This window comes from Synchiropus splendidus, chromosome 9 (assembly GCF_027744825.2).
Source record: "Synchiropus splendidus isolate RoL2022-P1 chromosome 9, RoL_Sspl_1.0, whole genome shotgun sequence".
In the NCBI taxonomy this organism is placed as follows: domain Eukaryota; kingdom Metazoa; phylum Chordata; class Actinopteri; order Syngnathiformes; family Callionymidae; genus Synchiropus; species Synchiropus splendidus.
In genome coordinates this window covers 24,069,329-24,082,500 of record NC_071342.1, presented here as the reverse complement: position 1 = coordinate 24,082,500, position 13,172 = coordinate 24,069,329, and the positions used below count along the sequence as shown (strand labels likewise).

Below are 13,172 nucleotides of genomic sequence, written 5' to 3'. Positions count from 1 at the left end.
TCCAAACTTGCCTCCAGTTCAGAGGAGTGTTTTGGTGGAAGCAGGTGTCTGGCCTTGCCTTCCTGGTGTTGCAGTGCTCTTTGGTGTGACGAGTGAGGAGGGAGGGTACGAGTGGCTCTTCCTGCTATACATCATGACCTTTAACTCTCAGCAGGAAAATAGGTCACCGCCCTCTGTGTAGAACCTGCACTTTCTGACTGGATTCAAATCTCAGGTGCCGTCTATAAATAGTTCATCGTTGAAGCCTTGCTTTGTGTCGCATCTTTTTTAAAGTGGTTTTTATGAAACTGATGGCTATAGTTGTGGTTCGTGCAGATGCTTTGATCTGCAGACTCACTTTCATGCAGGTGGCCTGCTGCGGTGATCATGTTTCCATCAGTTTGTAACGTTCATTGAGATGGTCTTAACATTTCTGATCCCAGAACAAATGGGCCCAGAACTGAGTCATGGCTCTTGGTTTCATTTGTGATCAATCACCATATTTGATCTACTCACACGTGAACAAAGCAAAACCTTGTGAAATGACATGAAGCCATGTGATATTTATTTGTCATTGTAAAGTCCAACCAGCAGCAGAACCAGGTGCAAGTCATGTTCATCACATTTACTAAAGATAAAAGAATACACCTGATGCAAACCGTTGAGAAAATTGGAAAAACTGAATAAATTCAGAATAAAATATATATAATAAAGCCATGTCTAAATATAAAATATATATTTTATTTAAACTCCAAAGAAGATGTAAGTGAAGGGTAAATGAAAGTATCACCATAAAATGTTCCAATGAATTTTCAAAACAGGTGCTTTCATGAACAGTGTTTTCTTATCATTATTTCATTATTTCTTTTCAAGAACTTCTCCATAGTTGGTGACTATCACAGATCTGCAGCTGTCAAGTCAATTAAATAAATAAAAAAAATCAATCATTCAATAAAAAACGGTCCCCATTTTTCAGTCCAGGTGAAATGCAAAGCTGTGGTCAGTGTGTCACAGACCTCCTCCTCTGGTAGGTCGGTCTGTTTCCCTTAATTCTAACATTGTTTAACTGTGCTGTTGTCTAGTTTGTGGCCCCCAAACACCACATTTTGGTCTTATACAGATCTTCGTTCTGTCCCTTGATTTGGGTCACGGCTTGTCACGGTGGTGCTGGCAGCCAGACTCAGCACGACCCGTGGAGAACTGCTCTCTTTGGACGTGAGGGATTCTGAATCCATTCCTAAATGTCCAAATTGAAGATGTATGTCCTGTATTTATTTATGTATTTCATGAGTGTTCTTTGCTCTTGAAATACTCATTGCAAGTAAAGCGTGCTTTGTTGCAGCCACTGAAGCCTGGAGCTTGTCTCTGGCTAAAAACTGACACTCGTAGTTTAGTCATTTGCAAAGCTCCCGATCTCCCGTCATGTTGTTCCAGAACCATAAATGATCGTAACTTTCAGCGGAATCTGCCGCAAAATCAGGCATTTTTGGCCACAACACTCCATAAATCCCGGAGGGCCTGAGTGTACAGTACATGAATCCGCCGGCTCTTGCATGATGAATGTGGCTGTCGAGAGTGGAAGAGAAGCTTTCACTGTAGAGTGGCATAAATTAGTGCAACATTTTGAAAGGCTTCTGACTCTGCAGCAGCTCAGCGTGGTTCAGCCTCTCGCTTTCAAGCTGCTTGAAAGAAACATGAAAGTTTCAAGTGCGGCTCAGAACCTCCCAGTGTTCACGGATGTGGCGAGAGTCAGTCGTGATGCAGTGATGAGGCGTCTTGATGGAAGATCACAAGCAAGGCTGTTTCGGCAAATGTCTGCCGAAGTGGTCAGAACAGTGTGAAATAGCAGCCCACAGGTTTCACTTTGTGTTGTGGTTGACAGATTGTCCCAGAAGCAGCTGCACGTTCACTTGCTTCACTGAAGTTTCACATGGTTTTACACCCACGCTCTTCTAGTGACGGCAGGTGTGCTCGACGTGCCGTCACGCCGTGGGTCCACGCGGCCAGAAACGGGTCGTCTTCCCTGCCGCCGGTGCCAAGCCTCTGTTATTATTTATTGATCTGATGACCCACTTTACCAGGAGGATATCGTTACCACTTTCCAGTAATGAAGAACGCAGTGGAAGGTTTCTCCTCTCTCGTTGCTTTATGTTGCTCAGTCACCATCACCGAGTCCCTTTACTGAGATGCCACTACGCTGTTGTTGTTGACTGCTGTTGACTCGTTGTTCTGTGTCGAGCAAATGACTTGGACTTGTCGTGCCACTCCAGTGGCTCTAGGGTCCCGGAGACAAAGGTGACCTTCTTGTGTTGGAGGAGTAGGTCAGTCAGCTGCGGTGGGTCTGAAGTTAGTGGTCAACCTGATGGCTGGTAGCTGCAGCCCCCTTATCTCCAGTGAGGGTTCATGAAAGCGTCTGAAGATTCTTTCAGGAGGAGGAGCCACCAGCTGGATGAGTCCAGCAACTGCTACCGTCTGCTTTTCTTCCCTCTCTGAATATGTCACAGTGAAATCTAGGCTCTGATGGGTTAACGGACCTGTGGCTGTGTTTTCACTTCAGTGTGTGATGTGACAAAAGCGTGTTGCTTGAACATACAGTGGCCCTGACGCTTAGGTGAATCAGTTGCTTCCCTGCAGTGGACCAGCTGTTGTTAATGGTAAGTTGTCTTCTACTCTTGCAAACAGTGAACTGAAAGCACATAAGCAGATGAGGGAAAGAGGATTTCATGCGTCGCCGACTCGCACTACTTCCACATTTTTCCATGACCCATTGTGGCTGACTTGGCCCCAATATCGGACTGTGCTGATAAGAACGCTGCCCCGGGAACATGGCCTCTACCGAGACCCCGAAAGTGTGTCACCCCACCTCCTGTTGTTACTTCACGTGAACGCGACATGGCAGCTACTGTACACTGCCGTGTGTGTCAGTAGAAGCCAGCTCTCACCGTCAGGACGTGCTGCTCCTTGTTGCTTGCCATGTGGTCTGTGCGTGCGTGTGTCCTTGGAGCTCTGAGTGTGAGCTAGCAAGTGTGAAGCTGCTGTTCCTCCTGTCAGCAGCGAGCTGTTGAAATCCCTGACCCCGGCCAAGGAGGTCTGGATCAATTGTTGTACCACTGTGTGTGTCTGTAGCTAAGCAGCGGTTGGCAGGGAGCCACTGGCGTGTCATGTGGAGGCCAGGACCACACTCAGCCAGTGATCCACGGACCTGCTCCTGTTTACCACTGCTGAGGTCGACACTTGGCTAAACACACGCGGGGCTGGTCCTGGTGGGAGCATTTTAGTACCGTATAGACCACATGATGGGAGCGCCGGGCACATTCCTGAGGCAGGTTGTTATCCAGCGGCGCATTGATCTGATGGCAAAGTGATTTCCTGTGTCCCTGTCAGCAGTTCGCTCCTCATGATGGTCATGATGCAGACGCCACCACACACATACACTCAAGTTCAGTTTTGGGAAGTGAGGATGTTAGTCAGCCCCACTGAAGGGCAGCCTGGTACGCGCCTAGACCCCCTGCAGCCGTCAGACGTGGGCAGTCTGGGTGGTCTGGTTTCAGTTGAAACCAGGATAAAAAGTGTTTTTCATTTTTCCTCTGAATAAAAACATGGTTCACAGTGCTCTGCTCTCCTGTCTCCTTCCAGGGATCTGACCTCTGCAAGAGACGGCCTCATGAAGCATGAGAGGGTGGAGCTGAGGCTCAGCTGACCCTTCCCCTTCCTCCTCCTCTTCCTCTCCCTCCTCTCTCCCCAGCACCGCTCCATCGACCCCCGTCCTCTGTCTTTCCCCTCCTGTCTTCCGATTGGCTCTGACCCGCCTCCCCTCCGTCAGCAGCGCCTGATGTATTCCCCCGAGCAGGAAAACATCTCCACCTCCTCCTCCACCAAAGTGCCAGTCAAGTATGGAGAGCTCATCGTGCTGGGGTAAGCAGCAGCAGCAGCAGCAGGTGTAGCGCGCGCAGTGTGATCTGTGTTCGGCCGTCGCGCAGGGCCACGCCACGCTCTCACTCTGTTTCTGACCAGGATGGTTTTGCTCCTCCTCTTCTTCTTCTTTGGCTCCACAAATGGACGATGAGGTCCTCGCAGGTTGCCGATGTCCAAACTCTTCTCCAGATAACATCCCAGAACTATGACTATTCACTGCTTGGTCAGTCTCTGTCAGCCTCAGACCAGTGGTGACTGTTTATCCGTTTATTCACCATCCTGTTGCTGCAGACAGGAGTCGACGCTCCGACTTTAACCGCGGTAACTCTTTGGCCACTGTAGAACACTCATACATCACCTGAAAGCTGAGACCCAGGCTTTGGGCTCATGAAACATTCATGGACAAAACTTCCACAACATCACTGTAGCTAGCTGCTGGACCCCTGCACACAGAGCAGATTCATGTGTCCACAGCTACGCAGGCTTCTCCGGGCTGTGACTCGTGAGCAGATTCCAAAAAACTGTTTCTGAAAGCGAGAGCCTTGAGGTACGCCATGTGCATGTGTGGTGACATCAACCATTCATGCGGCGGCAGAGGTGCCTTCACAGAGCAGGAGTGAGACGAAGAGTGCGCGGGGTTTTATTTTAGCGAGAGGCCAGTGAGAGAGAGAGAGCCCACCAGGCTGCTCCAACCTCACCAGCTGCCACACCTGGACCTCAACCGATCAAGCGACCCACCCTGAAATTGTCCAAGGTTCAAATTCATCAATTCAAGTTCTTCTCACTATGAGCTTCAAAAATCCAGCTGTGATCTTTTTCCTCTTAAACTGCAATAACAGTCAAAAACGCACAGGCAGACATTGAAGTTGTACCTGGAAACAGACAAACTCACCCACTCTTAGCAGAGTTTTTCATCGGTTCTGTGGCCGGGAACTGAGAATCAAGCCAGCCACCTGGATGCAGCCGCAGTAGGACAGAACTTCAGGGTTCCATCATGAGTTCATCGACTCTCAGGTGTGGTGTTCGCTCCTGGCCCCTGGATTGTGGAAGGTGCGGCCTCTTTAAATAGGCTTGTTTATTGAACGTGGCTGAAACGCTCGCCACCCATGGTGCGGTTCTCGCACCGCCGTGCGCCGGCCGGCCTTGATGTGACTCCTCTGACCTCCTGACCTCTTCTAGGATCCAGCCCAAGTTCTCTCATGATAATAGTTCAGTCACCCGAGGTCAGTTCTCTGCCTCACACTGCTGGTTTTCCTTTGTGCTTCTCTCAGCACCTCTCTCTGGCTCAACAGTCCCGGTGCACGCACCCTTCATCCTCCTCTACCACCTCTGCACATGTGTCGACTGAAGCGTTGGTGACCTGTCCACACAGGTTGGACAGTTTCCGCTATAAACACCAGTCCAAATGTTTGAAACTGTCAAGCCGTATTCAAGGATGTGGCGTTTTGGCGGCCGACGCTGGACTCTGCACCGTCATGACATTCTGTGACCTGCTTGTTTTGCCTGGATTCCACAGCTGTAGGAAAAAGCGCCACACCCTTCTTCCCAGTGGAAGACACACACGTGTTTGTTTCACTGTTTTTGTGAGGACCTCTCCTGGCCATCGCCCTTTCCCCAGCCTCTCCCCTGAACACATGGCTCACCTGAACCAGGACTCTGGACCAGACTGGAACCACCCAGTTATTTGAAGTGTTAATTCTCAAATTGAGGCTAAAACTTGTGGGTTCCTGCAAAAATGTCCTCACAAGGAGGTGTGTTTCCAAGAGTATAACTATAAAAGGTATACAGACATGAGACACACACACACACACCGTTGATAAAGAACCTTTATCACTCCCACTCCCTCTGCTGACATCCACTCACACTAACCACGAGAGAGTCCGTGCACGTGTGCCTCACTCGGGCCGCTCCGCGGCTGACTCACGGCGCGTTGTTCTGCCCCACTATTGTCGGCCGGCGAGTGTGGAAATTTTCCCCGCTGGAAAAAGCCCAGCGAGCGATGAAGGCACTTTCTTGTCCTAACAAGGGAGCACCCGGATTTTCCGCTTTGCTCTGCTTTTTCCGATTCCGCGCTGGGATTCTGGGTCACGGCACTGTTTTGAAAACCGACATATGGGCCGTTTTCACCGGCCAAGTGGAGTGCTGTCATGCTGGGCCGCAGATATTACGGCGGTGGAAATGCTGAAGTTATATTTGGCCTCCCCAACTGCTCTTTCATCTCCTGACCTTGGAGAGGAGAGAAGCGGCTCCCATGATTCCTTCCCCTCTCAGTCACCTCATTTGTGAGAGGAACGTCTTCCTCTCGTCCTGGCAGCAGTGATCTGCTTCTCCACAGTAGAACCTGGGATTCACATTCTAAATGATGGTGTGTATCTCCTGAAAACAGGACGTCTCTTCAATCCCTGATAAACATACTGTGACTAATATGGAGCTTTGGAAAATCGCTATTTAAAATCATGTTTCACATAATTCTCTCATTTGCGACTGAAATGTTAACTTTGAAAACGGATAGATCTTGGTTAAGGATCGTCAACCAAGTTCCAGAGTGTTTAAAAAGGATAAAAAGAATGATTAAAACATACACTGAAATATAACAATAATGACTGCTTGTCATCAGACCTGGGCAAAGTGCAGCCCGGGGGCCACATGCGGCCCTCAAGAGCTCCGGTCAAATCCACTAAACCCACCCCGTCTTTATGTTTCAATCATAGCTATTTTATTTCCTAAACTAAATCACTAGTTGCTAGTTGTCCTTCCTCATAGCTTCACTTAGACACTTGCAGTAAGATAACAAAAATAAAGTGAAAACATATGGATATATATATGGAGAATCGTTTTATATATATATATATATATATATATATTTCCTGTTTGCCCCTTGTTTTGTACTGCTATAGTCACAAAATAGAAGTCGAATTTGCGACTCTTTCTTCTGTCCTTTTGGCTCCACGGCCCCGGGACATGTGGCCCCTCAGGAGGTGTGGTCACCCAACTCTGGTCTACATGCTGCGAGTGAAGACACAGAGAAACGTGGAAGTGTTGTGTTCAAAGTGGCTCCGTGAGGTCTGCGTTTAAGAAGAAGTTAGAAAGTGAAATGAAAGTAAATTGAAGTTCAGAAGACTTCACCGTCCTGCCTGCGCTGGATGCTAGGGTGAGAACCATGGCCGATCCTGCTGTTGTTCAGGAGGAGACCCGGCTGAAAATGCCATGTTCAACCAGCCGATGAGAATATGGATCAGGAAGAGGGCGCTTGTGGAGAAACAAACTTTGAGATTGTCTGGAGCTCTTCAGGGCCAGAGAGCTGCTGGAGGCTGGAACAAGTTGAAGACAGCAGCAGGAAGCAGATCTGGGTGGAAGCATCAGTCAGTCCAGCAAGACATCAGGAGCAAAGACTGACCTGCGAGGAGGAGGGTCCCAGACAGAGCCTGAGGTCAGAAGGGGTTGGGAGGGTGCAGCTCAGACCACAGGTCTGACCTCTGAAGAAAGGATGAAAGTTGTCAGGACCAGAGTCCCTCCCGTCGATGGAGGCCGGTGTTGAACAGCAGACGTGCAGGAAGTGTGCTGGGCTGCAGCTGCAGGACCTGCCAGTCTGTGTGCAGTGTAAAAGGCAGGGTTCACAGGCTCATGAAAGTGTCACTAGTTGGCCGTGTGTCAGTGTGGTCACCTGCTCGCGCCTTTCTTCACGACTCCCGTTCTTAACGCAGCGCTCTTCCCCGCTGAGGACGGGTGATTAATCCAGTTCAGAGGCGTTTCCATGGCAACTGGTAAATATTAGCCTTGCTAAACACGTTTGGTGGGAGCAGACAAAAACAACCCTGGTGATCTTTCATGGAATCAAATCTCACTTTCAACAGGCGTGAGCCGCTGTAATGGCTTCCACTCAGCCACTGGTTGGTGAGGACGACAGGCGCGCTGGCGCTAGCGTCCTCCTGATCCCGGGTGGAGTTTTCTCCTGAGGACTTTTGAGAAACATCCTCAGACCTCTTTGATGTGTTCAAGCAGTGTTTGGAGTGGAAGCTGTGATGCTGGGTGGAAGGGGGAGACTGGCTGAGTATTGTGACTCCACTGCATGCACCAGTGGATACAGAGGTTTGAACAGGTGAGAGCAGCTCAGGTTATGACTCAACACCTGGGCCCCATGTTGCATGTAGGCCATGAATTGAAATACAATTCCTGGAATTGTATTTCATTCTTCGGCAGATTGATACATGTCTCTCTGATCACTGAATATTTCGTTTGACTCAAATGATGAAGCTTAAAAGTCCTGCGCAACAATCCAAGTTGAACTCTGCAGAGGTTTCCTCCTTTTTGTTTCGGTTTCCAAACGTACGAACACAAATAGTGATGTTGTAATATGCTATGTATTTTACTAGTTCATTTGTTTCTACAGAAATACGCCTCCATCTTCACAACACCATTTAAATGTTTTTATTTCATTTTATTTTATTTTTTAAGGAACTGTCTTGTCACTATAAATGTTCACTTAAAAAAGTGAGTTCTTATTTTTTCTTTTATTAAAAAAAAAATATATATATTCCACTTGTTACATTCCAGGATAGTTTTTTTTGCATCATAACTTGTGTGATATGTGTCTCAAGGCCGACCAGTCCTGACTGAGAATGTCAGAGAGTTTGCAGGCCATTTGTGCTGTGGGGACGGAGCCTCTGTCCTGCAGGCTACTAACCTGCCGTGAATGACTACAGATGTAAACAGAGACGCACCAACATAGCCGCCCCTGCGTCCGGGTTTATCATGGCCCGCTTGTGCGCAGCATGAGCACATGTTGGAACACACTTGAGTCTCAGGTTCTGATCGTGTTCCCATGTAAAGGTCGGTCAGGCCCGGACACTTTTCCTACCCTTGAGAAACGGCGCCGCAGCTGCCAGAACGCTGGGAGCCGTCTGCCGCTGGTTGCGTGCTCCGCTTCTCTGTGGTTACCGCGCTTGCCATGGTTACTGGCACAAACGTTGCTGCGGGTCTGTTGCCTCTCCATGGTGACTGGTAAACCCTGGCAGCCTTGTTGGATCCCGCCGGATCGGCTGTCTCACCGGTGGAACGCAGTCCTGCAGCCGGAGTCGTGGCGAGCCGACCCAGTGTCGGGGGGGGGGGCCGGGTCCAGGAGCCTGGTTGGACTGACGCTTGGCTGAGCAGCCGAGACTCCGCTGCTGTGGTCGTGCTCCGTCGATAGTCGTGGTAACGGTGTTGCCTTTGTATTGCCAATGGTGTACTTCTTTTTATTGTTGTATATAAAGCGGTTTGGTCGGACCACGCTGTGGAAATGTACTATATAAATAAAATTAACCTTGACCCTGACCTTGACGATGAAGCTGTCCTGTTGAGAAGCCAAGTTCTCTCTCTAGTGAAGCAACACAAGTGCGTTCCAAACCGCAGTGTCAGTCAGTGGAGAAGGGTCGGCAGCGAAGCTTCCTAACTCTGGGGTCCCAGTGTCCTCCCTGCTGCCCCTGCTCTGTTTGTTTTCCCAGGCTCTCGGGGGTCAGGCTGAAGTCGCCCCTCTTCTGCTCTTCAGAGTGTTTGGTCTCAGTCCTGCACCTACTCACACTAACAGCCCCTTGTCTTGTGTGTGTGTCGCAGGTACAATGGCTCCCTGCCCAACGGCGACCGGGGCAGACGCAAGAGCCGCTTTGCACTTTGTAAGAGGCCGAAGGCCAACGGGGTCAAACCCAGCACAGTCCACGTCTCCTGCTCACCTCAGGCTGAAAAGGTAAGCGACCGCCAGCTGTCAGTCGTTGTCAAGACTCCTCCCACCTGTGATGTTGCACTAGGGTTAGAACCACATGAGTAACTCATCCCTGCTGTGAGTTTTGCTCATTTCTCTGTGAGAAATTAAAATATATTTATTTTTGGGAAGCTGAGATTCCGACTCCCTGCTCCCTGAAAATATATATCCATTTTAATCAACCGTATTTGTTGTAACGCTGGTGGTGTGCGCGTGTCGTGACCCCGACAGAGGTCGAGTCACAGCCGTGGGTTCGTCCCTCCAGTGTGGCGCCATCAGCTGGATGAGATCGGAAGGTGTCGCTCCTGTTTGAGGCTGTGACTCATTATGTAACGTGGAGTCAGTGGAGTGGCTGTGCTGCCGCGCCCACTCCAGCACTCACAGCTCCACACGAGGCTTTGGCTCAGCTCTCTTTCCCTTCACATGGCGGATCTACTCAGCTGAGGAGTTGCTCTGACTGCTGCGGCCAGCAGAGAGTGGCTTCTATCAAAGCCATCGTGTGAGAAGCATCTGGGCCTCTCAAGTCAGTGTGGCTGGTCCGGAACTCTTCACCCGCCCCGCCCTTCTCTCATGTGGAGGCTGAACGTCAGGGAGTCCTCACCCCCCTCTCTCTCTCTCTCGTTCAGGCCATAAGCAACAAAGACCAGCACAGCATCTCCTACACTCTGTCCCGGGTCCAGACGGTGGTGGTGGAGTACACGCACGACTCCAACACAGACATGTTCCAGGTACCAGGTCCTGTCGTGGGTGTGGGTGAGGTCAACTCTCGAGTGTGTGTCTTCAGGGTCTCAATAAGACCTGGGCGCTGAGGTCCTCAGAAGGTTAGCTCCTGGGGCCTCCTCCTGAACATAAACACAGTGATATCAGCACGGTGAGCAGCGGTTAGTGCTGCAGCCTCACTGCGAGACAGTTGTTCCTCTCTTCCAGCTGGAGTCAGCTGAATCAAGTGCTGCTGTGGCTTCCATCCCCAGCACTCTGATTTCCTCCCACAGTTGAAAAGCAAGATGACTTTGTCTGGAGATACCTGAAGGAACTGTAGGGGATGTGTGAGCTTGAAAAGATGTCTGAAAAAGTTATGAAAAAAAGATAAGTACTGTGTAAATTCAAAAGTACAATGTAGATATTATTTTAAAAATGTTAATTCACAACTAAGAGAATGAAAAATTAGCTACTTTTAGGATTTCATATGCCAAGATGACGAGAAGAACTTAAAAATACTGTTTATTTAATAACTTCCACTGGAGGAATGTGAGATTAAAAATAATGTCTTGTTGTATTTATATTACAATTTTTTATATTTTTAGATGAAAGGAATTTCATCAACTTTAAATGTGTTGCTTTCAAAATTTTAAGATCATAAAAGCAATTAATGCTTTACTATTAGTATTGTTACTATTATTATTTTTGTTGTTATTATTATAGATTTTTAATTTCATCAAACAAATTCTTGGTATAGTATTATTGTTAAAATGATAAAAGTAACAAAAACAATAATAATTTTATCATCTTAAAAATAATAAAAATAATCAATAATTTAAAAAAATAGGTCATTTTATGTCTCATTTCTAATCCCAGAAAGGTTGTTGTGTTTGACTGGGGTCACAGTTGTGTGTGAATGTTGGGGAACCCCCAGTGGGACTCAGCTGAGGAAAGTGACGACGCGTGTGGCTGCTCCTGGACTCTGAGCTTCCAGCTTCTCTCTCTCTCTCTGTCTCACCTGCGTCCAGATCGGGAGGTCCACGGAGAGTCCCATCGACTTCGTGGTGACGGACACGGTGGCGGGGAGCCAGAGTAACAGCGACACACAGTCGGTCCAGAGCACCATCTCGCGCTTCGCCTGTCGCATCATCTGCCAGCGCTCGCCGCCTCACACCACTCGCATCTACGCCGCTGGGTTCGACCCCTCCAAGAACATCTTCCTCGGGGTGAGGCTTCTGTGAGTCGCACCAGGGAGTGAGCGCAGGCGGGGTGTGGAGCGCCGGGGGCGGGGCCTGGCACTCCTGATGACTTCACCCACTGACCCTCGGAGACGGTGATGAAATCACTTGATGGTTGACTTGAGGGATCGAGTCGCCGCCGAGGGATCGAGTCGCTGCTCCAGTGCCAGCCATTTTGTTCCCAAATATTCCTCATCAACAGCAACATGATCAGCTCTGCTGACTTTAACTCCACCGTCATTTGCAGTTTAGCTTGAAGGAATGGAGCCTTGTGTCAGGCTGGGCTCCAGCTTCTGCTCTCCTTCACCCTTCCACCACTGCAGTCATGTACAGCTCCTTCAGTGTTAAAAAGCAGATGAAGTTCTCGCGTGTTTAAAGTGACTCACGACTGTTGAGCAGCCTGGTGGTCTCTCTTCTGCTGGCAGATTGTGACCAAGGCTTGACTTGCTTGACTGAATAAACACTGCAGGTGGCGCTGCTCCGCCTCCCTCGCTGGCCAACATCAACTGTAGAAATGCAGCTCTGACTTTCCTCCCTCAGAAACAGTTGGAGCTTCTGTAATCCCGTCAAACATTCCCGAGTTCTTACGCTGAGAAGCTGCATCACGTCGGGGCTCGTGTGGTCCTACTGCGGACGTGCGGGGGACTGGCGTAATGACAGTTGTATAGGCTCAGAGCGCCGGTGCTCTGCTCTCAGATGAGTCGGTGTCAGTTTTGCTTGAGGACCCTGAGGTGTGTTGTGTCATGGAGAGGAGAAACCCAGGAGCTGCTGCTTGATAGACTCATCTGAGTAAACACACAGAGAAACAGCAACACAGCAGGAAACAAACAAAGCTTGGCAGGAAGCCCGGATATTAACAGGAGCTCACGACCCTGACCTTGGTGATGTTTTGTCCCCAGGGGGCGCTGAAGAGTGAGACGTTCCCCCTCAGATGAGAGGAACTGAAGTGACTGGTGTTTTGCTGCTCCCATGTTTCAGCGCCTTCTGCTCTTTGTGCAGGAGAAAGCAGCCAAGTGGAAGACGTCTGACGGACAGATGGACGGCCTGACCACCAACGGGGTTCTGGTCATGCACCCCAGGAACGGCTTCACGCAGGACTCCAAGCCGGGGGTCTGGAGGGAGATCTCCTTGTGCGGCAACGTCTTCACGCTGAGGGAAACGCGCTCGGCCCAGCAGCGAGGAAAGATGGTAGGAGCCAGGGTCAGCCGGCATCTCGGTGTCGCGGGCGAAGGCCTCGGGCGGTCTGACCCCTGGAGCCAGGTCCCAAAACCCCAGACCTGTCGCTGACTTGACCTGCTTTTTGGATTGACTTTAATGGTGTGAAAGACCAGCGCCTCTCTCAGGCCAATGAAAAGCCAACGACCGCGATGAATCGCACTTTAATATTTGACAACCGACTGATCAAATTTAAGGTGAATCTGTTCGAATTAATGATTGAATTCCTCTCAAATGCCAGCCATTTTTTAATGAACAGATGATAATGTAGATGATAAAATAAAATATAAGTCTGCTGCCCTGCAGCGACTCGCTTCTCTCACGTCCGTCCTGTCGAGCGGGGAAACACCGCCCCCTTCTGTTGCTTCTCAGCAGCTGCTTCTGAAGAA

At 49.5% G+C, this 13,172-nt stretch overlaps 1 protein-coding gene across 2 annotated transcripts in view; it reads left to right on the top strand.

Moving 5' to 3' along the window:
- Window positions 1-13,172, top strand: part of peli1b (pellino E3 ubiquitin protein ligase 1b) — a 30,209-nt gene that overhangs the window by 14,007 nt on the left and 3,030 nt on the right. For both annotated transcript variants that reach the window (XM_053874232.1, XM_053874233.1), the window contains exons 2-6: window positions 3,616-3,894; window positions 9,487-9,616; window positions 10,258-10,359; window positions 11,359-11,556; window positions 12,568-12,756. In XM_053874232.1, coding sequence (XP_053730207.1) covers window positions 3,812-3,894; window positions 9,487-9,616; window positions 10,258-10,359; window positions 11,359-11,556; window positions 12,568-12,756 — 702 coding nt within the window. In that variant the 5' untranslated portion in view covers window positions 3,616-3,811. The remainder of the gene's footprint in view (window positions 1-3,615; window positions 3,895-9,486; window positions 9,617-10,257; window positions 10,360-11,358; window positions 11,557-12,567; window positions 12,757-13,172) is intronic.